Here is a 22669-nt window from a genome sequence, read left to right on the forward strand (position 1 = left end):
AACCTGTATACATTTTGTTGTTCTGATGAACACAAAGGAAGATATTTTGAGAAATGTTTGTAACCAAACCGTTTGTGGACCCCATTTACTTCCATAGTATTATTTTTTCCTACTGTAAAGGGGGTCCACGAATGGTTTGGTTACAAACATTTCTCAAAATATCTTCCTTTGTGTTCATCAGAACAAAGACATTTATACAGGTTTGGTAACAACATGATGGCGAGTAAATGATGACAGAATTTTCATTTTTGGGTGAACTATTCCTTTAAGTACAAAGCAAATGTAGTTATTATTTAATTTAATCTATATACTAATAAGCCATTAGAAACAAAAATGATCTAGGCTTTGTTTATTTAAGTATTCTTATGGTTATAATAAACAGTAAAAAAACAACAACAAACACTCCAAATGAATCTAGACTTACATGAAGTATGATCTGAAAAGGGGTATAGTATCTTCAGTCTTTAAAAGTTCAGATATCCGACTTTTTCCCTTCCAACCTGCAGTGCGCATACAGTATGAGATATGAGACAGACCACACACATGCACACATATACAGTAGTGTTAACTAGCTGCTCTTCTTTCTCTGATTGGTCGAGAGTAATAAACCCACGTCGTTGTCACCTGAACATTGCTTTAATCCAACAAGATTAAGAAGTCTATGTACTTACCATGACAAACGTGTTTAGGCCCTGGGTCACACTGTGGGGCGGTCATGTGTTCTCTGTTAGGTAAGCCGTGAGAGGTTTTGAACTCATTTAAAGAGTCATTTAAGACTAAATTCAATTAGGCCTGCGATTTATGCAAGGATTTTGATTTGTTGTGCTGCAAAAAAAAAACAACAACAAAAAACACAAGAAATATACACATGGATGGAAAATTCTTCTAGATAAGTTAGAAATGTTTGGAAAGTTTTACGATAAGTCACTACAAAACGTAAGCAAATTTGTGATCAAACCCTTATATGGTAAGATTTTCTTGCTTTAAATCAAAAACACATGGATCATCTGGTTTTGTACAAGTGTGGAGTTTGCACACTTTAAAGTCAATGTCACCTTGAGTGCTGATATCAGTCCAGCAAAATGTGGCCATACTGTACAGAAACATTCAAAATTGATAAAAAATTCTGTGTAAAGTCATTACAGATAATTGTTTCTAAACACATTATAAATGGTAGAAATGTACTGTATTGCTGAAACACGTTACAAAGACTGCAAACTCTGTAGTACTGAATTGTGGAGCCAAACAGTTTTTTTCACATTTCTGTGTTCAGGATTATTTGGGCCAGTGTTAAAAGGTGGCTCGATGACACACTGGAGCCACCGCACATGACCACGCCCCTAACACAGTTGCGAGGATCCATTCAGGTTGTAGTGGTATTTAAAAGTTGAGAGATGGCAGCTTTCTACGGAGCCCCTAAGGGGACATGGAGCAAAAATTTAATAAAGTTTAGTTTCATGTGCTCACGTGAAACTTTCATGTGCTCACGCAAAACCTTCATGTGCAGATTTTTTTTTTAAAGTTACGTTTCGCGTGCTCACGTGAAGCTATCGCTCGAGCTTGTGAAGCTATTGCGCAAGGACGTGAAACTATCATGTGCTCACGTCAAAGCAAAAGTTTCACATGCGCGCGCAATAGTTTGATGTGAGCACGCGAAACTAAACTTAAAAAAAAATTCTGCACATGAAGGTTTTGCGTGAGCACATGAAAGTTTCACGTGAGCACATGAAACTAAACTTTAGATTTGTTTTACTCCAATGTCACCTTAGGGGCTCGGTAGCTTTCCAATGGGCAGTTTGGGGCCTTTTTTAATGTTTTGATGTCTTATTTTGTTTATTTGCCATTTTTCATCATTCAAATTTAGCTGGGTATAAATCAAACGGTGCTAAATAGCACCAAAAGTCGTTCCTGGTTCGTAATTATAGAGGAACCATTTTAAGTGCCATATAGCACCAATGAAGTACCTGTGTTGCACCTTTGTAGAACCATAAGGTGCTATGTAGAACCATATGTGGTGCTATATGACCCCCGTATGGTTCTTTATTGGTGCTTCACAGGTGCTATATAGTCCTAAAAATGGTTCCTCTATGATTACGAGCCAAGAACCACTTTTAGTGCTATTTGGCACCATTTGTTTTTAGAGTGTAGTTAAAGCAACACTAAAGAGTTTTTGCTCTTTGCTCCCCCTACAGGTTAGAAGCGTAATTGTCCATTACCACTGTTGTAAATACTGCAGCAAAGCTGGCTCTGATTAGATTGTAGGTCTGCCGTAAAGCAAGTTTTTGTAGTTTTCACTCGAACTACAGGACCGCGACTCGACGGTTGGAAACTTCTTTAGTGCGGTTTTGGCCGATAGAGGGCTGCAAAGCGAATGTGAAAGTGCCGTTCACCCGGTTTCGAGTGGATGAATGACTAAAACTTGTTTGGAAACTTTATTTTTAAGGTAAAAAAAACTCTTTGGTGTTGCTGCTTTAATATCCCATTTTCTGTGGTGTTACAAACCGAGAACACATTTAATATCAGACTTTATAGTATGCTAAAATAATAATTGAATTGAATAATAATGTATTCAGTTAGAAAGAATTGGATATAAGCTTGTTTGCATTTTGGATTTGTAGTGCATATGACATGTAACAGCATACTTTTGCAGTGCGTAGGCTACTAATTGTTCCTGTAGATGAATTAGTTTTGTTTGAACTAGTAGCGTAAAAGGCCATAGGTTTGACTCCCAAGGAACAAACATACTGATGAAGTGTCTGCCAGATACATGAAATGAGTTGCTAGATGTACAAATTCAATGTAGTTAGTTTCTGATGACATTTTATTTAAATATAAGTATCATCATAATCTCAGTTTTACAATTTCAGTAGCATTATAATAGACTAAAATCATGCCAGATATCAAACTGTATCTTAACATAGCAACAATGACAACACAGCGATCAGTAAATAAATGAGAGTTGTCAAAATGTAAAAAAATTAACTTGTTAGCAACTATATCCACGCTTTCCTCCTGCTGTACCCAAAAATACATACTAGTCACCCTAACCCACATACATACAAACATCCGAACAGTGTTCAGATCCTACATTCCCCTTGCGGCGCTTCATCAGTTTGATCTCAATCATGCTTTAAATTCACAGTCTTATACCTCAGCAAAGAGTACTTCAATCTATACAGACCATTATTACCATTCTGGTACAAAAGGGGTTTGTAAATCACTGTCTAAATGAGACGTTGGTCAACTGGGATCAAAAGTGTTTGCAGTCGGCTTACAAGTATATGCATATGCCTCATTTATACAAGGATTGCTGTTTAGACAGCTATAAGATATAACAGATTGGCTCAGTAAGCACACGGCCTGTAAAAACCCAGCAAAAGTCATTTTTTTAGGGCGGGTTAAAGTTTTCTACATAAAATCATCTTACATAATGTAAAGTACATTCTGTTAAAATATAACCTTGATATCTTTAATATTGACTTTGTAAGGCCATGTCAAAAAGATTGAAATCAATGAATGAAATCAAACTTTGATGCTCCTAATTTCACAATTAGATTTGACAGACAGGGTCTGCCAAATCAACCACTCTTGACTTGAAAATAAAAAAAAGATTAAAGACCCCATGAAATCAAAATCTTGCAGATTTTTGTCCAATCAGATGCTCTTCTAGGTTGAGAATGCCCCTCCCCTAATGCCATCTACAATCATGGTTTATGACTGTGACGTATAAATTACTGATTGCTTAAAAAAACATTTGCATTTGAGATTTCATGGGGTCTTTAGCCAGATGAATGTACTGCAGTTGTCAGCACTCATGTTTGTTAACTTGTGCTCGTCATTATAATTTCCATTTCTAGTCCTAACTGGATCAAGAAATTCCCTGGATTATTGGAATGTGCTTTTATACTCTTGTACCTGTATGTGATTCGCTTTAGCACCAATTCATGCAACAATACAGAGAGAAAAATATACAATCAATTTCATATAACAAGGTGTACCGTCCATTAACGTCGGTCAACATATTGTCATTGTAACAAATATCGATTCAATGCACATTAGTGGTTCAGACTGGGAGTCGTTTAGGGCGGACTGTGCTGAAGTAATTCTGTCTATGAGCATTAACATGAAGAGGAAACATGTGCTTTGAGAGAGAACGATAAGAAACAGGAGTGCTAAAGAAAACAGGGAAGGTGAAGTGCTCTTCATATACAGGTGGAACCTTCAGGTAAACACTGCAGCTGTTTCTCGATGATATATCGCAGGGATTTGTATCTAGAGAGAGAAAGAAAGAGACACAAAGAGATGATGTTGTAGTATATAAAACCACAATTATTTTGAGAGTAGAGAAATAAAAGATAAAGATTGCCCTATGTATAAATTGTCAATAGAAATTAGCAAAGATTTAAGCAATATTGCTAGAGTAGGAGTGTGATTTAGCTCTATCATCACGGCTGTGAGCAGGCCAGTGAAGCGCTTACTGTTATGATATAAGTAGAATATCACACAGCTGGGAAGGGCTCTTAGCCAATCAGATTCGAACTAGAAAGAACAGTCGTATAATAAGATATATGTATTTAGTAACATATGTACATATGGATGTAGAGGGTTCTTAAATATTCTAATATAAGTTAAAGGCAGGGTATTTGATTTGATCTAGAAACATTTTAGTTATACTGGTTAAAAGTCTCCTCACATCCTGATAGCAATCACTATGTAAAGATGTCTAAATGTATTTTTATAAATATATGTCATGTGTTAAAGGAGTAGTCCACTTTATAGATGGGGTCCATTGACTTTCCATAGTATTTTTTTCCTACTATAAAAAGTCAATGGACCCCATCTCTAAAGTGGACTACTCCTTTAAAGGCGTAGGACCAAAAAAATTCAACAAAACATTGACCTCAAACCAAACGCAATAGTTGGACGCATACAATTTTCGCATGCCCCTCATCTGTAAAAGTGTTTTGCATATGCCACTGCGCAACCTGTTCACGCAGACACCATACGTCATCAGCGCGTTCACCTAAACAGAGAGAGAATGGCAAACTTTCCCAGTAGCGCCTCATGACGCATTCACACGGGGCGTAAGCGTTGACGCTTCCCATTCACTTTTAATGGGTGACGTCAAGCGTTGGCGAACTGAATTGTGGATCTGTCGGCGCCGCGTCAGTTTTCAACTTTTCAACATTTCTCAACTTTTCAAGCGGCAACGCGTGCGTCAGCCAATCATATCGCCTTATGCAAATAACCTAGGCAGAGCCAGCCAATTACGTTTATGGAAGACCGGAGCTTGTGTTGCGGCCACAGTGATTGGCTGTTGGCCACGCTTCAGACAAGCCTTCCGTTAAGCGTTAATGCTTACGCCCTGTGTGAATGTACCGTCACTGCAGAACACGACATCCGGGGGGCGGGGTTGGATCAGATCCAGGGGCGGAGCTGGATTCTGATCCAGAGATCCTATTGGTCGGCAGTTTTACCACAAGACACATCATACACGTGTTGCTGCGTTACCATTTCCGCATTAAGTCGTAACTAAATTAAGTTATTCTTTTGACATAAAAATGAACTTTACTTATGACTACAATAAAAGTAGTGCCTTTGAAATGTAAGTTTTTTGCTATAATGTTTTGGAGTAAAACATTTCGGGTAAGCCTACTACGAGTAATCTTACCACATGCAGTTTACGACCTATGAATGGATACAGTATAAATATGCATGATTATTTAAATATATAGGCTATGGCATGTTATTTAAAAATTAATAAATTGAATGTTTATCTTGTATGGACTTTGAACTTGTTTTAACGCGTCTTTGCTTACAGCCATTAGGAAACAGTTTTCCCTCGTAGATGGTTTACTTTTTTTTTAATTTGCTAATAAAAGATATCAAATAAATTTGTTTTTATATTTACTCGTATAGGAATAGCTGTGTAAAAAGTGGGATAATGTTCAAATAAATCCCTTCAGTGATATCATGTGTCCTTACCTCCCCTTACACCTAACGTTAACTGTGATACTTTCTAAATTATGAATCTTTCTCGACTAATAGTATTAATCAAACGTACACTTAAATTGATAAGAGCAAACAATGACGACTACAGGTTGCAACTAATGTCGGGCTGCAACAATGCAAATATACTGGTTCATTTGGTGGAACAAAGTATATAAAGTGGGAGGAGTTGGATCTAGATCCAACCCTGCCCCCTGAATGTTGTGTTCTGCAGTGAGAACCATCTCAACTTTCCTGCTGAATTGACAACTTGCACAGGAGCCACAAAACAAAATAAATTTTTTGAAACAACACCGACAAACCTTCTGGATCAGCAGAGAGCAAAACCAAAATTAATATCAGTAACTTTACTGCTTTACCACGAGAAGCAAAAAGCTGCAGGAGGCAAAGAGTCTTGAAGGGCAGTGTTTCTTTTGGTAAGGTAGTAGGGTGGCCATTCGTGCCAGTTCCGTCGGACACGTCCCGAACATGTTTTCGGGTTCGTTCTCCGGAAGTCGCGTTGCTCGACCGCATACGTCATAGAGATTCTCACATTTCAGTTAAAATACATTAGAAAATTAAGATTCATTTCTTTTAAGACATACAATCATTGTAGTTTCATTCATACCTTGAAATGTAACGGTTGCTTTAAACCTTGATGACATATGCGGTCGAGCAACGCGACTTCCGGAGAACGAACCCGAAAACATATTCGGGACGTGTCCGGAGGAACTGGCACGAATGGCCACCCTATAAGGTAGGTACGTGATATTTTTGAATTGAGATGGATTCAGATATTCTACTTTGATGAAACATTGTGTTGCTTATGAAGTTTGTGTTTCTTTACGAATTAGCGTAACGATATACTACTTCGTCTACAGTACTGAAACCATGCTTTAACTAATTCTGATTTTAAACAGTTGTTTATGTTGGTTATTTATTTATTGCACTTGCAAAGTTTTCTCACTGGTGGATGAGACATGAGATGTTTTGAAAGAGGCGTGACTTTGGAAGGCGATTTGAATGGAGGGTGGGATCATGATTTCAGTGTTAGTTGGCTACCGACAGCATTTTTCTAAATCAGATACACTGCCTTTAATGTGTCACCTAGAAATTTTCCATTGCATTTTTACATTTGACCAGCAGATGTCCTCAGCATTTGAACTTTAAAGTTTAAATTTAAAGTTAAAATTTAATGGGGCTCATGAGAGGTTTGGTTACAAACATTCCTCAAAATATCTTCTTTTGTGTTCATTAAAACAAAGAAACACAGGTTTGTAACAGCATGAGGGTGAGTAAATGATCACAGAAATTTTCATTTTTGGGTGAGCTATCCCATTAAAGGAATAGTTTGGCCAAAAATGATATTAAACCCATTATTTACTCAACCTCAAGCCGTCCGAGATGCATATGTCCATTATTTTTCAGACAAACACTTTTTCAGTTATTATTACAAGAAAATGTCCTAGATCTTTCAGTTTAGAAAATATAAAGATTTAGATGAGAGTGTACGCAGTTTGTTCTTTGCTGCTACTCTGTGCCTCCGCCCTCCACATTTGATATACGTCACTAAAAAAAGTGCGTACACTACGCTGATACTCTCTCCTGAATGGGGACGCGACTAAGATGCCAGCAATACTGGAAGCTATTTATTTTCGTTTATAAAGTTTAAAATATGGATATTTCTACAACAAAACCGCAGGGATTACCCTCAGAAGCCTTGGTTTATCCCCCTGGAGCCGCTTGGATTACTTTTGAGGAGGATGGACATTTTTTGGACTTGAAGGAGGTGGACTCCATATCTTTATATTTTATAAACTGAAAGATCTAAGACATTAATTAAAAATGTGTTTGTCTGAAAAATGATGGACATATGCATCTCGGACAACTTGATGGGTTTAATATCATTTTTGCCCAAACTATCCCTGTAAGCTCTCATAAAAGTTAATTATTAACTATTTTGAAAAAACATTTGACTAAAAGCTTTAGCAAGCTTTGTTTCTCCAATCATTAATTTACTCTTTGTATGTCTTGTTTATAAAAAAATCCGAAAAATACCTGCTTCTTAGTTTCTGCACCTCCCTGTCCTCCTCTTCCTTCAGTTTGGTGATAAAGCTCTGCAGAACAGGCATCTCAAATTTGATGTATTGTGCCACCTAGTGAAGTGAAAAGCAACTGCTGTCAAAAAAAAACTCAAAAAAGTGTTTAAAATCGTTTTGTAATACCACAATTTAAATCATGAATAAAATAATAAAATCTGAAACACGCTCACTTCATAAGGGATCTCTTCTCCTAGGTCAGGTTCCATTAGAAATATCCTGCAGACCTGCTCGCACGGGCCCTGAATTATTCTTACCACTAATGGGTAGTCTGTACGCTTCAACTTCACACGCTCTGAAACACAAATATATAAGTTAGTATTTTTTATGTACAGGCTGTGCATTTATCTAAAAAAAAAATCTTAATCCTGCATGCCTTTGCAAAACTGACACCATGATGCCAGAATTTTGTTAATAGTTTCCAAGGCATTGCTATGTGGTTTCTAGACTGTTTGGTTGCTAGATGGTTTTGTTTAAATCTCAGGTTTAATAGTGATTAGGAATACTGATAATAGTGAATGTTGCTTTCACTACAATTGTAGTGTTTTGTTGTCCTCTGTCCACTAGATGGCGATACAGCGTTGCAAAGTCAAGTCATATCTAAAACAGGAGTATAAAAGGCAAACCGCTAACCTCCACTGGTGTGAACGAGATAAAGGGCGAAGTCATCTGGGCTGTTTTCAATCTTAAACTTGTTCAGTAAAACTCGCAGCACTTGTGGCGTGGTCATACAGCTGTTTATCCGTACGTTAGTTACAGAACCGTATGCAGGCGTGAAAACAGACGTCTGCACAAGAGACAGAAAAAGGAAAAAGATATCACATCTCAGATGCTTTAACAATTATAAACACATACATGTTTGTCTTTCTATCAAGGTATCACTTTCCATTCTATTTAAATTTAGCTAATAATATTTTCTATCCGCTAACACCCCCGACACAAAGAGAAAATCTTCTCACGTTACCTTGTGGTTGTAAAAGTGACCATTGATGGAAAATCTGTGCCTTCTGATTCGCCGCTGGTCGCTAGGAGACCGTCTCCTGCCCCGCCTCAGCACACCAGCATCACTTTTGGTTCGGAGAAGCTGAGAGGAGATGTCACACTCCTCTGACAGAAAGACAACACAGAAGATGAAATAGAAATAAGTGAGGCACACATATAGTGTTTAATGAATATAATGTACCTTCGTCTTCATTCTCCTCTGCGTGATGTTGTGTTGTGCCGTTGCTTGATTGGTCCTCTGGAGGTGTGACCTCCACCTGAGGCGGAGTCTGTTTCTGACCCTCCTGGCTAAAGAATAGATAATGCAGAACTTAAAGATTTGGCCACAACATTAACATCCACAATACAGAACAGAGAAAAGCTGACTGATATCAAAATCTATGTGTTCATTACCATTTGGATTGTAAAGAACATATTTAATGATGTATTCACTATAGGAATTTAAATGTTTTTTTATATAACTTTTTGCTGAAAACACACCCCTGAAAAAGCAACTTGCAAACAATAAAAGCATTTTAATGCATAAGTAAACATGTGGTAGGAAGTAGTACAAATGGTGTATGAATGTATAATAAATCTCTTAGGCTTTGCTAGAGCCAATTTAATGGGCTTCAGCCCTCCCTGTCTTTTATCTCAGGCAAAAATCTGTGATGAACTTGGTTGAACCCTTTAAACAATCTGTGATTATATGATCTCTCTTTATACATCTGAACTTATTTTAATCTGAATCTTCTTGCTAAAGAAGCTCATAACGTTATCCTTGTGGACACCGGTAACTAGGCTACATTGGTTGAACTGCCAGATGAGCAAGACTTAAAACAGGAACTTTTGCAGACAAGAAATGTTCCCACGAGCATCATCTCCTTTTCTGGGAAACAGATATGGTCCACCTTCAATATGAAATCATCATGACTGCTTAATCTTTTTTCATCTAAATTATAGCCATTAACAGTATGAAATCGTGCAAAATCAAATTGTTTTTGGACAAAGAAATGTTTTCAATCAGCATTCCAGTCACAGTCTGTTGCCATATCCCAACAAACTAAATCTGGATTCAAAAGTGATTTTGGAAACAGACTGTTAAGATAACATTATCCTTTCTATTAACCCACATCGCCTGGACTATTTTATTTCTGTTTAGCAAACATAATTCTGTTCAGAAATACTCAGATATGAATCCATAACCACCTTATTTATATTAAGCATGAGTACAAAAATAGGTAAGAATCTAGAAACAAAACCATACAAATTGTATTATTTATAGCTACTAGGCATGATCACCACAAGGATACAGTTGCTATGGCAACAAACAAAATAGGCTTACAGTGTTTGTGCTGCTATAATATGAAGGTCTAAGAACTATGAACGTGACTTTTTGGGATTTATGGTTTTCTACATAAAATCATCCAAAATATTGTAAAGAACATTCTGTGAAAATATAATCTTGATATCTTTTGATATTGACTGAGTAAGGTCACATCAAAGGTTGAAAATAATGATTGAAATCAAACTTTGATGCTCCTATTATTATATGCTAATGACCTCATTTAAATATGTTATCTCTGTGTTTTTGGTTTATTGTCTGACCTCTGGTTGTCCAGGTTGCAGCCTGAGTGCCAGGAGGTCGAGGAGGGAGGTGGTCTGATTCGCTCGTGGTCGTCCTGCATCTGTAGCCTGATTGGTCGACGCAAACCCCACGAGATATTGAGAAGTCCTTCTATGATCAACTCCCCCTCTTCCTGTAACGTAAATACACACAAATAATATTCATACTAAAATGCTGTTATACCAAATACAACAAGTGACCATTATATCTGGCTATTTAAAAACAAAGTTCAGTTATGTCAACAAACAAAAAAACCCAGACAACATTAAATGTTAGCTTATTAGGTTAAAAATATCTCACGTTTTACTTTGTTGAAAAAATAGGGATAAATAAATAATGCAGATCTAAAACTGACACACAGCCAAAGCACCTGCAAACTGCATTTAGAGACACAAAAGCAGATCCACAAGATCACCCCCACCCCAGCCACACCTCCTTCAGTCACAGACAGTTATTACACCCCAGAGAACAGTAAATAATTGAGCAGGCACAGAAGGGGTCAAAAACACCCCACCTTCCACAGGAAAGGATGTTTAAAATCTTTCTTACCTCTCTGTGTCGTAGCTGCAGGTTCTTCCCTTCATAATAAAGATTGTAGGTCTTTAAATGCGACAAAATGTTGCTCCTGAGAAACACAAAACATTGCTTAACAACTAAATATTTTAAAAAGTCAAAGTTATTGTGTCAAAGGGTGTCTTAAAAATCAGATAAAGTTCAATCACTGTTAAAAAAAGTTGGTTCAACTTAAAAACGTAAGTTACCTGGTTGCCTTAAAATTTTCAACTTATAAGTATTAGTTTTTACAGTCAAACTTTTTTAAGTAAACTAATATTCTTTGAACTAAATATTTTAAAGCAACCAGGTAACTTACATTTTAAAGTTGAAGCAATAAATATTTTTTACAGTGTTTATTAACTTTACAATGGCACCTTTAAAACCTATTTTAAACGGGAAGTGGTATTATTTATTAATTATTGTAATTATTAAAAAATGATTAAATCCTCTAAAAATTTTTACTGATCTATTTGTAATTTGTTATTAAAGGTCACCTCATATGATTTGATATGATACTGCTTACTTCAATACTATATAGTAGGCGAAAACCAGTAGGTGAGGTGAGTAGTATGTCCGAATTCATATTGTTCCAAAAACAGTAGGGGAAAAGTACCCGAATAACCTACTACCTTCGGCAAGATCCCGAAGTATTCATTCGATGGACCCTTTACTATCCCATGAGCCCCCGGGAGGAGTTATCCAACGAAGAATTAAAATGGAAATGCGTTGTGTTATTCAAAAATGTCCAAAAGCGATAACGCGGCTCTAGTCAAATGCAAATACATTACAAAGCTGTCCCTTGACTAACTTGTTGTTATGACGACGTATGTCACGTGATGTATCAACATGGTGGATGTAGTACGTCTAAATTCATTCATACTATTCATAGTCATACTATATAGACTGACCCCTTCACAGTTCACGTCACAGGCGGTTCCCACTGCGCATTTCGGGGTCAGAAAAGTCATTACAGCAGATTGAGTTGTGTATTATTCGGTATTTTCAAAATTGCCCACTTGCGTTGTGGGCTTTGAAAATCGCACCAGGTCTGCCATTAAGTTTTTCGGGATTCCTGCAGAATCTCAAAAACAAAAAATACAACATCTGTGGCTGCAAGCAATTAAACGTGCAGACTGGGACAATGCAAAGATCAAAGAGGCTTATGTTTGTAGTGCTCACTTCATTTCAGGTAAGTCATCATTTTTCAGCCCTGTTAGATTTAACTGGAAAGCCTAAATGGTATGAACAGTTTGACCCCATGCTGCGCGCGCACCCGATAGTCATTCAATGTTTACAAACCTTGAAGGGGTCTATAGTACCCACTTTTTAAACAGCCAATGAGTAGTCACTTCATCTAATTCAGTACCTACTGTCACAGTGTGCCATTTCAGACCATTTTCTGAGCAAGCTGACATCAATTTCCGCAAGCCCTGCCCACAATCTTCCAAAGACCACAGTTAGGTCATAGTTTCTATTTAAAATCTTCTTTACAAAATGCAATACCACATATTCATTATAAACTATAAAGTAAGATGACTGTCTTATTAAAAACTGTGTATGTTTTCTGTATAAATAACTGTAAAGGTAAATGGGAAGGGAAGCAACATTGTATAATAAATTATCTATAGGGTTTTTGGATGTAAACTTCATAGGCACACTCTGGGGACACCTGAGTCTAATATTACATCTTGAAAATGTGTTATATTAGGTGACCTTTAAAGTGATATTTCAATATAACTTTTTTCTGTGGAGCATAAGAAAACAAATTGAAAGGATGATGATGCTGTTCTTTATTACATACAAATAACCAAAGCAAATGTGAATTTGGAAACATTCACTAACTTTCCAAAAAGTTTTGTGTTCCAAAAAAAAAGGTTTAATAAAATGTATATACTGTAAAATTAGTATAATGATGATTTTTTTCTAGGTTCAAGTAAACTATTTCTAACAGATGTTAAGTTAAGTGATACCTAATGCTCAAGCATTTCCTGTAAGATTTATACTCACTTGCTGATGAATTTGTTCTCTCCAAGTCGCACTCCGTCATTCCTGTCTTCCATTTTATTCCTGCCACGATTGCATGGAAAAACTCTAGTTAAGAAAGAGAGAAAGAAAGCTGAATTTAAAAGATCGGTTTCATTTAACATCAAAAAATGAGCTCTCCTAAAATGTAGGTCAGAGAAAGAGAGAGAAGTTTCTGTAAGACCGAGCAACAAACTCTTAAAACAGCTAGAGCATTTCTGTATATTTCACACCCCTTAGTCAGTCTGGCTTGTGTATTTTTTGATATCTCTTGATAAGAAAGGCCTGTCCTGTCATGCAAACTCACATGATGCAGCTAACATTTACCGGCTACACAGCTGAAAGTGAACTATTCATGAGGATGTGACCAGAATAGTGCAATAACTACAGCCTGGAGGTATCAGCCACAAAGTTTTTCAAGACGGGAATAAAATAAAAATTCTGGTTAATTTGATAACTTACTGCATGCTACCTCTCAATAAACATGAGGTTTTTGTATAGCATGTCACACTTAAGAAGTTATCCACACATTTGCATTACTTCCTTAACAGACAGAATTCAATGGTCATGTGGTTCCTTTAAAGAGAACTACCCTGTAAAAGGGTGACAAAACATCTTTCCAGAACTGTTTTTTTTTTTTAAAGCAATAAATAATAACATAAAAATCCCTAAACTATAAAGATACGTTTGGCCCTCAAACAGTACAACACATTAAATAAAACTGTTAAACAGTGCCAGACAAATATCCTGATGTTTGGAGGTTCCCCTGGCACGTCATGGCCAATGTGCTACTGAAGACTTCCTTCCTAACCAGCTGGAGGGACAGGTGCGGGACAACAGGACTACTGTTACCCCGCTGTTATAATAACTACTCACATTAATCACTATGCCTCTGGTGCCAAAACCATTCACTTTAATATTACAAGCTCTTCTTTTAAATGATATTGGTAACACTTTATAATAAGGTTGTGTTAGTTAACATTGGTTAGTCAGCTAACATAATATGGGTAATGTGAACAACACTTCTGCAGCATTTCTTAATATTAGTTCATGTTAATTTCAGTGTTTACTTATATAGATTAAAAATCCAAAATTGTATCTGTTAACATTAGTTAATGCATCATGAATGAACAATTGATTGTATTGGCATTAATAAAGATTAACAAATGATAAAAAGTTTATTGCTCATTGTTAGTTCATGTTCATATTGTAAAGTGTTACCATGATATTTATTCATGTGATTTTACACATATTCACACTTGTCAGTCGGATTAGCTTAATATAAATGTTAAATGACATTCAAAGGACACAATCTGCCTATTCCTTCATTTCACAACTTTTATAACAGTGTTGAAGTATAAATGGGCTCATTATTCAAAGAAATGTGAGACACTTGCCGACAACTGCTATTTTTAACCATAACATCATTATACGACATAAAAGCTGCTGAAAACAATCCCTTCACAGCTATAATCTATCGTTAGAAGTGCTTAGCTTCATGGCGATCTCAATTTGCAAAACAATATCTATGATTTCCTGACTATCGATGTTGAGATAATAATAAACATATCTGTACCGTCTCTCTGGTAGACACGAGGGTCTCGCAGCTGGTGGTCTTTAAGGCTGAGCAAGCGTTGAACCCGTGTGACATGCAGATCAAGTGCTTTGCTTTTCTAAACTCTTCCTCTTTCTGATTTGCACAGCGGAAACTGGTATGAGGCTTTAAATTTCAAACTTCCCTAATGTTGCTTGCATTGTAATCTCTCCCACTCCCTCCCCCTCTTTCTGTCTGTCTCAAGTTATGGATTTTTTTATGCACACATCATGCACATTTATACACACACATCCACTCTCGTATATCACCTTTACGCCCTCTAAAATCACTTTAGAGGAATAAGATATGAGTGCATACAATGCAAGTGATTACTGTGCATGTAACCTATTCGATACACACAAAGAGCACAGGTGCTGTCCGAGTAAACCCCAGATGGACCACAGGTCCGGTAATGCCCCCATTCAGCCCACAACAAAACTCCCACACGATTATCATTTTACAAGAACATTATCCCACGATCCGACAATAGGGTCTTGGTTTTGTAGGGGCATGTACAAACTTATCAGCATCACCATCTTTTGACCCGGTGTGTTCATTAAAGTATGTATAATTGTGAGCTTGTGCATAGCTCCGCCCACATCTTTTTCACACACGCCTTACTGCGCTCAATCATGAGATGATAAAATATTCAATACCAATCGACCCAGAGCTGCTTATTCTTACATTAATATTTCAAATCTTAAAGAAAGTCCTGTCAGGACGATAGACGATCAATGTTAGAGCTATTAGGCTGCAATACACATCAAAAGTCACAGACAGAAGATATTGGGCATTAGAGATATCTAGTATTGACTAGAGGATGTACTACATTCAGATCAAAAAGTTAAGTAAACAAAGGTGATTATTTTCCAGGAAAAAAACAATCAAGTTCCAACCATTTAGTTTCTTCAGTTCAGTTAGCGGTAAGGAAAATGTGACCCAATCTGTGAAAACCCAGCTAAAGTCATTTTTTTATGATTTACAGTAAAATCATACACCATAATGTATACATCATATTCTGTGAAAATATAACCTTCATGTATTATTTAATATTGACTGAGTAAGAAAATGTCAAAGATTGAAATCAATGTGAAATCAAATTTGAGGCTCTAATCTCATAATTAAATTATGAGACTTTAGCCTGGATTTTACAAACAGGGTCGCACATATGCACCACCTTTACAATACATGGACAAATGCAAATTTAGACATTGTGTTGCTCTAACATGCAGCAGTCAATTGAAATTCCCACGTATCTCTTTTAGAATACGTTTACACGTAGGCGGCTATTTTCATGAACGGACATTTCAACCTCTATGGTTTCAAAAATAACTTTGTCCACACATGTCAGTCTTCAGAAAAGTGTTCATTGACACGTACCCGTGTATATATAGTGTAACGAGAAGCTCAAGCCCATGTAAGCCAATCAGAATCCCGAAAACAGCTATGAATCACTTCCTGTTCCTCTTTTAACAAGGTCACACTTTTGACGTAGGTGCGAGCTCTGGCGCATAATGTGACGTTGGCTGCCTAAAGAGTTCTCCAGTTGCGTGTAAACGAAGGGTGCAAACGAAGGGAAATGTCTCAGTTTTTCAAAATAACCATGTATGTGTAAACAGGGCCTTAGAGAATGACAGATGTGTTTCCCAATATTTAAGCATTTTCCCATTATCGGATATCGGTTTTGTAAAATCGGATTGACCGATAAACGCCACCATCTTGTGGCCATTTGCACAGCAAATATGACGGCGGAGTGACGTGACTTCACTAAAAGGATTTTGAGTATACTTACTTTGCTTTAATTAATCAACTTATTAAACATAACTGACATTAATGCACAGATGAGACGTGTTATAAATGTTGGATATGCATTGTATGCAGCTTGGCTAAAAAATTGAGACAAACTCACATGGTACGGTTGTAGTTTTCTAGACCGGTTTCGGTCTCAAGAACTTTTTAAAGGTCTTGGTCTCGTCTTGGAATCGACCGCATTTTTACTCGGTCTCATCCTGGTCTCAGACAAAGAGGACTCGGAATTTTATCTCAAGACCGGTCAAGACCAAAATCATTAATTTTTATCATTAATTTTATGCATATGATGTTGGCATTGTTTAAGCAATGTTTAAGTTTCTCCCAATGACAATTTTTCTACATTTTATTACTAAAAACACCTGCATTGTGGATGGCAAGCCATTGAAGGACAGTTCAGAATAAATGGTTAAGTTGATTTCAGCTCTTTGGTGTTTGTTCACTTTTATTTGCTTATAGACAAAGATAAGTTCCCACATATCTGCAATGCCTTTGATTATTTTATCAACTTCTCTGATGGCATTCACACACACACACACACACACACACACACACACACACACACACACACACACACACACACACACACACACACACACACACACACACACACACACACACACACACACACACACATTCTGGTTTCCATGTTTTTTTTGGGGACATTCCATAGACGTAATGCATTTTATACCATACAAACTGTATATTCTATTGCCCTTACCTGCCCCATTCCCTAACCCCAACCATCACAAAAAACTTTCATGGACCTTAGATTTTCAATAAACATCATCTTGTTTGATTTATAAGCTTGTTTCCTCATGGGGACATCAAAATGTCCCCACAAGGTAACAAAAACACTGGTATTCCTATCTTTGTGGGGACAATTGGTCCCCACAACGTGATAATTACCAGGTACACACACACACACACACACAAACGCACACACACACACACACACACACACACACACAGACAAGAAGTGCCTAATCATATGCATATTCCACATTTTATCATAAGTGTTTTAATGGAGTGACTTGCAATGGTCTTGGTCTTGACTTGGTCTCTGCCTGTCTTGGTCTTGACTCGACCCTTTAAAGTCTTGGTCTTGTCTCGGTCTCGGCCTGTCTTGGTCTTGGTCATGACTTGGTCTCAGTTTAGGTGGTCTTGACTACAACACTATCACAGAGTCACGAAAACTGATCCATCAAATCCTATACCCAATGACGTGGTTTACATGAATAAAACAGATATGAATGAATGCTTGGTGGAATTAAAAAAGCTGAATTAAATTATTTTTTGTTATTTATGCTTATTAGCCTTGTAAAATCACATTCATATTTTTTTTAAGCACAGCCACCACATGTAGCTAACTTTTAACAAGTTTTACCCTAAGTTACATTAACATTTACCAGATAAACATTATTTTGCTAAAAACATCCAAATAAATGTCTGTGGATATGAATTAATTATTTATTACCTCCGCGAGCTGTCGCAGTTTGATACAGTTAATGCATAAGTAAAAGCATAAATAAACAGCACTTTGTCAACAGCCATTTTATAATCTATAATAACAAAATATTAATTTTTCTGACATAAAATATCAGTTAAGAAATCCAATGACACATAAGCTGTTTTGTTTGTTACTTTCCTGACAATTTATTATTTCAGTGATATTTTTCATTAAATTATTATTGTTCTTCACTCTTTAGACCCCTCTGTTTATTACATTGTATGCAAAGAGGAAGTGATTGTTATTATTATAAGGGTTTGTTAAAACAATAGTATAACAGTAAATAAAATTCGGGTCAGCATATCAGTTATCGGGCACATAAGCGTCCAAATTTGGTACAGGTTTAAAAAAAATCAGTTTCGGTCGGTCTCTAATCTCCATGCTCATGCAGCTATGCAGTCTAGCATTAAATGTGTCAGATGAGTCTATGAAACATTCATGAATAAGAACATGAAGACTATTTTTACACACTGTGTTTTTTGGCCTTTCTAAAGATCGACGTCTACAAATGTGCCTAATTATGTATAATTACATGTTTGATAACCACAGACTGCCTGGTGCTTTTGAACTTGTGTTGTCTGAACATATGTGCCACAGAGTTGGGGTTTGTGCTACAGACAGTAGGGATTCAGCCGTGGTCCACAAACCACCCGAACTTTCCACATATAATTAAAAAACCCAGAACCATTCCATATTTTCAAAGTATCCCTATATATAGATTTCCATTTTTGTGTCTTTGCTTGTATTTCCATGTTCTGTAACAAATGCTATGTGAATTATTTCATCATATTTTTGTTCATCCACTGGTCTTTTCCTCTTTTCCTTCCCACTGGCTTGAAAGTTCCCCCTGTTGTCGATTCCAAAGCAACTGCACATTAACCTCTATCTTTAAGATCCTAGCCAAGATCTCCCCTCGCTGTTTCCTGGCCTTCATCCATCACACAAACACACCATGAAAGTCGCTCTCCTTCCCCCACCAGCATCACACAAAAACACAGCAGCTCGACTATTGTTTAAATCGCCGCGGCAACCTGGAAAACACTTGCGATCCAACAACAAGCTTCGTCCAACAATGTCAAAAGTTGCACGTCTGATCCCTTTTCCTCTCTTCTTCCTGTCCTTCTCTCATGTGTTCACCAGCTTGCGCAAGCTATCACAGTTGGTGAAGTGTTTACAGATGACTGCTGTTTTTGTGTTATGTGAGACCCCGAGGAGTTATGAAATTTGAGACAGAAGACAAAACGCAGCTACTTCTTAATCTGCGGAGTGGAAAATGTGATGTTTAGATCTGACTGAGATCCTAACATGCACTACAGTTAGACTGAATCTGTAACCTACTGAGTAACTTGCAGTTTTTATAACAACAAAAGGATCCAGTATGATTTATCAGGACAAATGCCCTTACAAGAACGGTTTTAAAGGAATAGTTCACCCAAATATGAAAATTCTCTCATAGTTTACTTATCCCATGCCATCCAAGTATGACTTCCTTTATTGAACCCCATATAAGATGATAAAATGATGACAGCATTGTAACATAAAATGATTTACTTGTGTTCAACTGAAGAAATTAAGTCATATATACATCTGGGATGGCATGAGGGTAAGTAAATAGAGGCTTTTCATGTTTGGAGGTGACCTATTTAAACGATATATGTGGTTTATAACCACAACTCACTTACTTTCAAGTCTCTCAACCTCTATATCTCAAAGTGTGGGCCCAAATATTTCAGTTTAAGAGTTTTATGTTGTCATGTATTTCTGTCTGTGGCCCATGATTGTGTGGTGCAAAGGTTGTGGGTTTGATTTCCAACTAAGTCATGTACTGATATACTCTCACCTCACCTAAAGGATTATTAGGAACACCATACTAATACTGTGTTCACCTTCAGAACTGCCTTTATTCTACTTGGCATTGATTCAACAAGCCCATATTGATAGGATAGCATCTTGCAGTTGATGGAGATTTGTGGGATGCACATCAAGGGCAAAAAGCAACCATTCCACCACATCCCAAAGATGCTCTATTGGGTTGAGATCTGGTGACTGTGGGGGCCATTTTAGTACAGTGAACTCTTTGTCATGTTCAAGAAACCATTTTGAAATGATTCGAGTTTTGTGACATGCATTATCCTGCTGGAAGTAGCCATCAGAGGATGGGTACATCATAAAGGGATGGACATGGTCAGAAACAATGCTCAGGTAGGCCGTGGCATTTAAACGATGCCAAATTGGCACTAAAGGGCCTAAAGTGTGCCAAGAAAACATCCCCCACACTATTACACCACCACCACCAGCCTGCACAGTGGTAACAAGGCATGATGGATCCATGTTCTCATTCTGTTTACGCCAAATTCTGACTCTACCAAATAACATATTTGAGAATGCTACGGCTGATCTTTTCAAAATAAACAATGCAAATTTCATTAATAGACAGTTTCAGAGCAGCATAAACATCAACACACGGCATTTGTGGGCTAAACACAACTTTCGGACCAGTCAACTTATACATAGAATCAATAACAACAGAGTCCTTTTACAAGTAGTTTATTACTGATAATAAGGGACATAAATGACATGTAAATTACCTTCGTTCATATATCATATCTAATGTATATGAACTATTACACTGAACTAATGTTACTGTGTAAAAATAATGAAAACAATATTAACTACGGGTACTTGAAATTATGCCTGGCTCCCAAACCTCTCAGCATAGTTGTTATACATGTTTGTTATCTCTCCTCATCTTTAACAAAACGAAATATTTTATTTCTGACAAGGTATTTGTTACCGAGATCAGTTTAGCCACAAGCCAGACCTATAAATAAATACAGACCGGAAGTTCACTTCGGTTCAGCCGCGTAACCACAACATCGTGCGTCCAATAAAGTCTATAAGCCATGGCAAAAAAGTCATAAAATTTATGCCACTGGGCATGAATGTCTACTTATGTGCTGTATCTAAAGGAGAGAAAAAACACGAACGACATGGTGTGTAAATGACGACAACGTTTTAATTTTGTCTACAGAAATGGCTCTCCAAAATGCTTTGGATAAACTGAGGCAACACGCGGTCACGCGCCCTAATGACAGGCGAGTCACTTCAGTGCATCGTTACTTTCATTGGTAAAACATAACTCACAGATTATCAAATTCTCCCCAAGGACTTTTGGGAGATAAAACTGTTAAACACTGGTGTATAATATTCTCTCGACAATAGTGTACAGACGGAAGCGTAATCTGACGCCTGAATATTGCATTACATTTCCAGTAAAATATAATTGATCATATTACACATCACGACGCAAAGTTGCAAACGCGCGTGCCATTATAACACATCCATCCTTCAGTATCTATGTAAGTATTGAGAGTAAGTTTAAAGTAACACATAACAAATATGCCATTTTAAACACATCACACAAATCCATTCTTACCACGCGGGTGTAGATCTTCGCTTCCCAGATGTCACGACGCGCGTCTAACAGATTTTGGAGGCGTTGTTATCTTATCGGTGGATAATATCTACAGCAAACGGTCTCCTCAACATTTTCACCGTGCAAGGACTGATCCAGTGTTCACTTTTACTCCAACCAGTACCGGTTCGTTCGTGTGCTCACATTGGAAACAATCGAGGATGTAAGGGGGGAGTGAGAGGAATACCCCATCTGTTGTTATTCAGACCTCAGATCAGCCAATCAGCGCGCTCTCTGACGCCCCTTTGTTCACGCGGCTCCTCTAGTGATGGATAATACATATGCGCTTAATACTGTGGGGAATCCCACAAATGAAATTTCACTACAGTAGCGGATATCAACATTTTTGACCCCCCCATTATTCACTCATATACATATATATAATATATATTTCTACTCATTAAAATATTCAACAGCTTGGCATAAGTAAGAAAAATCCGAACTACTTTGAGTCATCTTGTTGTGACCACGTTAAAAGTTTGTTGAGTCCCTCACCAATTCCCACCCATTGCACTACAGTATAAGGTAATAAAGGTAAATAAAAACCAATTTAATGAAGCCTACACTGAGCTCGGAATTACAAATAAAAATGTTTTGTTGTAGATTTTTCTTTAAATTTGTAAATATTTATTTTGTTCTTTTTGTATAGACTTCCATTTCTTCCTGTAGGTTTATCTACATGGTAAAAACAAACAGTAAATTGCTTGTCCTGCTTTTTTCTTTAGCATCTGCTCATTTTTTCTCTCTGGCTGCCTTACTGAAGCGTCTATTAATCCAGTCACAGCAGCGATTAATCGTGTTAAATCAGACGGTCACGGTCAACACATGCTGCTTTGGCTAGTGAAAGGACAGTAAGCTGTGTAAAGTGATATGCCAAATGATTTAACCAGATATAAGATAGACAAAACATTTTATTCTCATCTAAATTAAGCCTTCACATACAAACTAACTCTAATTCTAAAAGAAATAGCTTCACCCGCCTGCAGATATTAACTTAAATGAATTGTAC

General features: G+C 37.1%; 1 protein-coding gene across 2 annotated transcripts; it reads right to left on the reverse strand.

Moving 5' to 3' along the window:
* Nucleotides 1–2798: 2798 nt before the first annotated feature.
* On the reverse strand, nt 2799–21843 carry rassf2a (Ras association domain family member 2a). 2 transcript variants are annotated; one of them, XM_065247373.2, is made up of 10 exons: nt 21622–21843; nt 13258–13341; nt 11245–11320; nt 10677–10828; nt 9271–9377; nt 9052–9194; nt 8721–8874; nt 8261–8382; nt 8047–8144; nt 2799–4272 (listed from the first exon to the last, which is right to left on the reverse strand). In XM_065247373.2, exons 2-10 carry the CDS (start codon nt 13308–13310, stop codon nt 4203–4205), a joined length of 975 nt encoding a protein of 324 aa, XP_065103445.1. In that variant the 5' UTR covers nt 13311–13341; nt 21622–21843; the 3' UTR covers nt 2799–4202. The 2 variants fall into 2 exon arrangements, with proteins under 2 accessions (XP_065103445.1, XP_065103446.1); XM_065247374.2 differs by lacking the exon at nt 21622–21843 and adding an exon at nt 14849–14984.
* Between the last annotated feature and the right edge of the window lie 826 nt (nt 21844–22669).

Source organism: Paramisgurnus dabryanus, chromosome 11 (genome assembly GCF_030506205.2).
Source record: "Paramisgurnus dabryanus chromosome 11, PD_genome_1.1, whole genome shotgun sequence".
NCBI lineage: Eukaryota > Metazoa > Chordata > Actinopteri > Cypriniformes > Cobitidae > Paramisgurnus > Paramisgurnus dabryanus.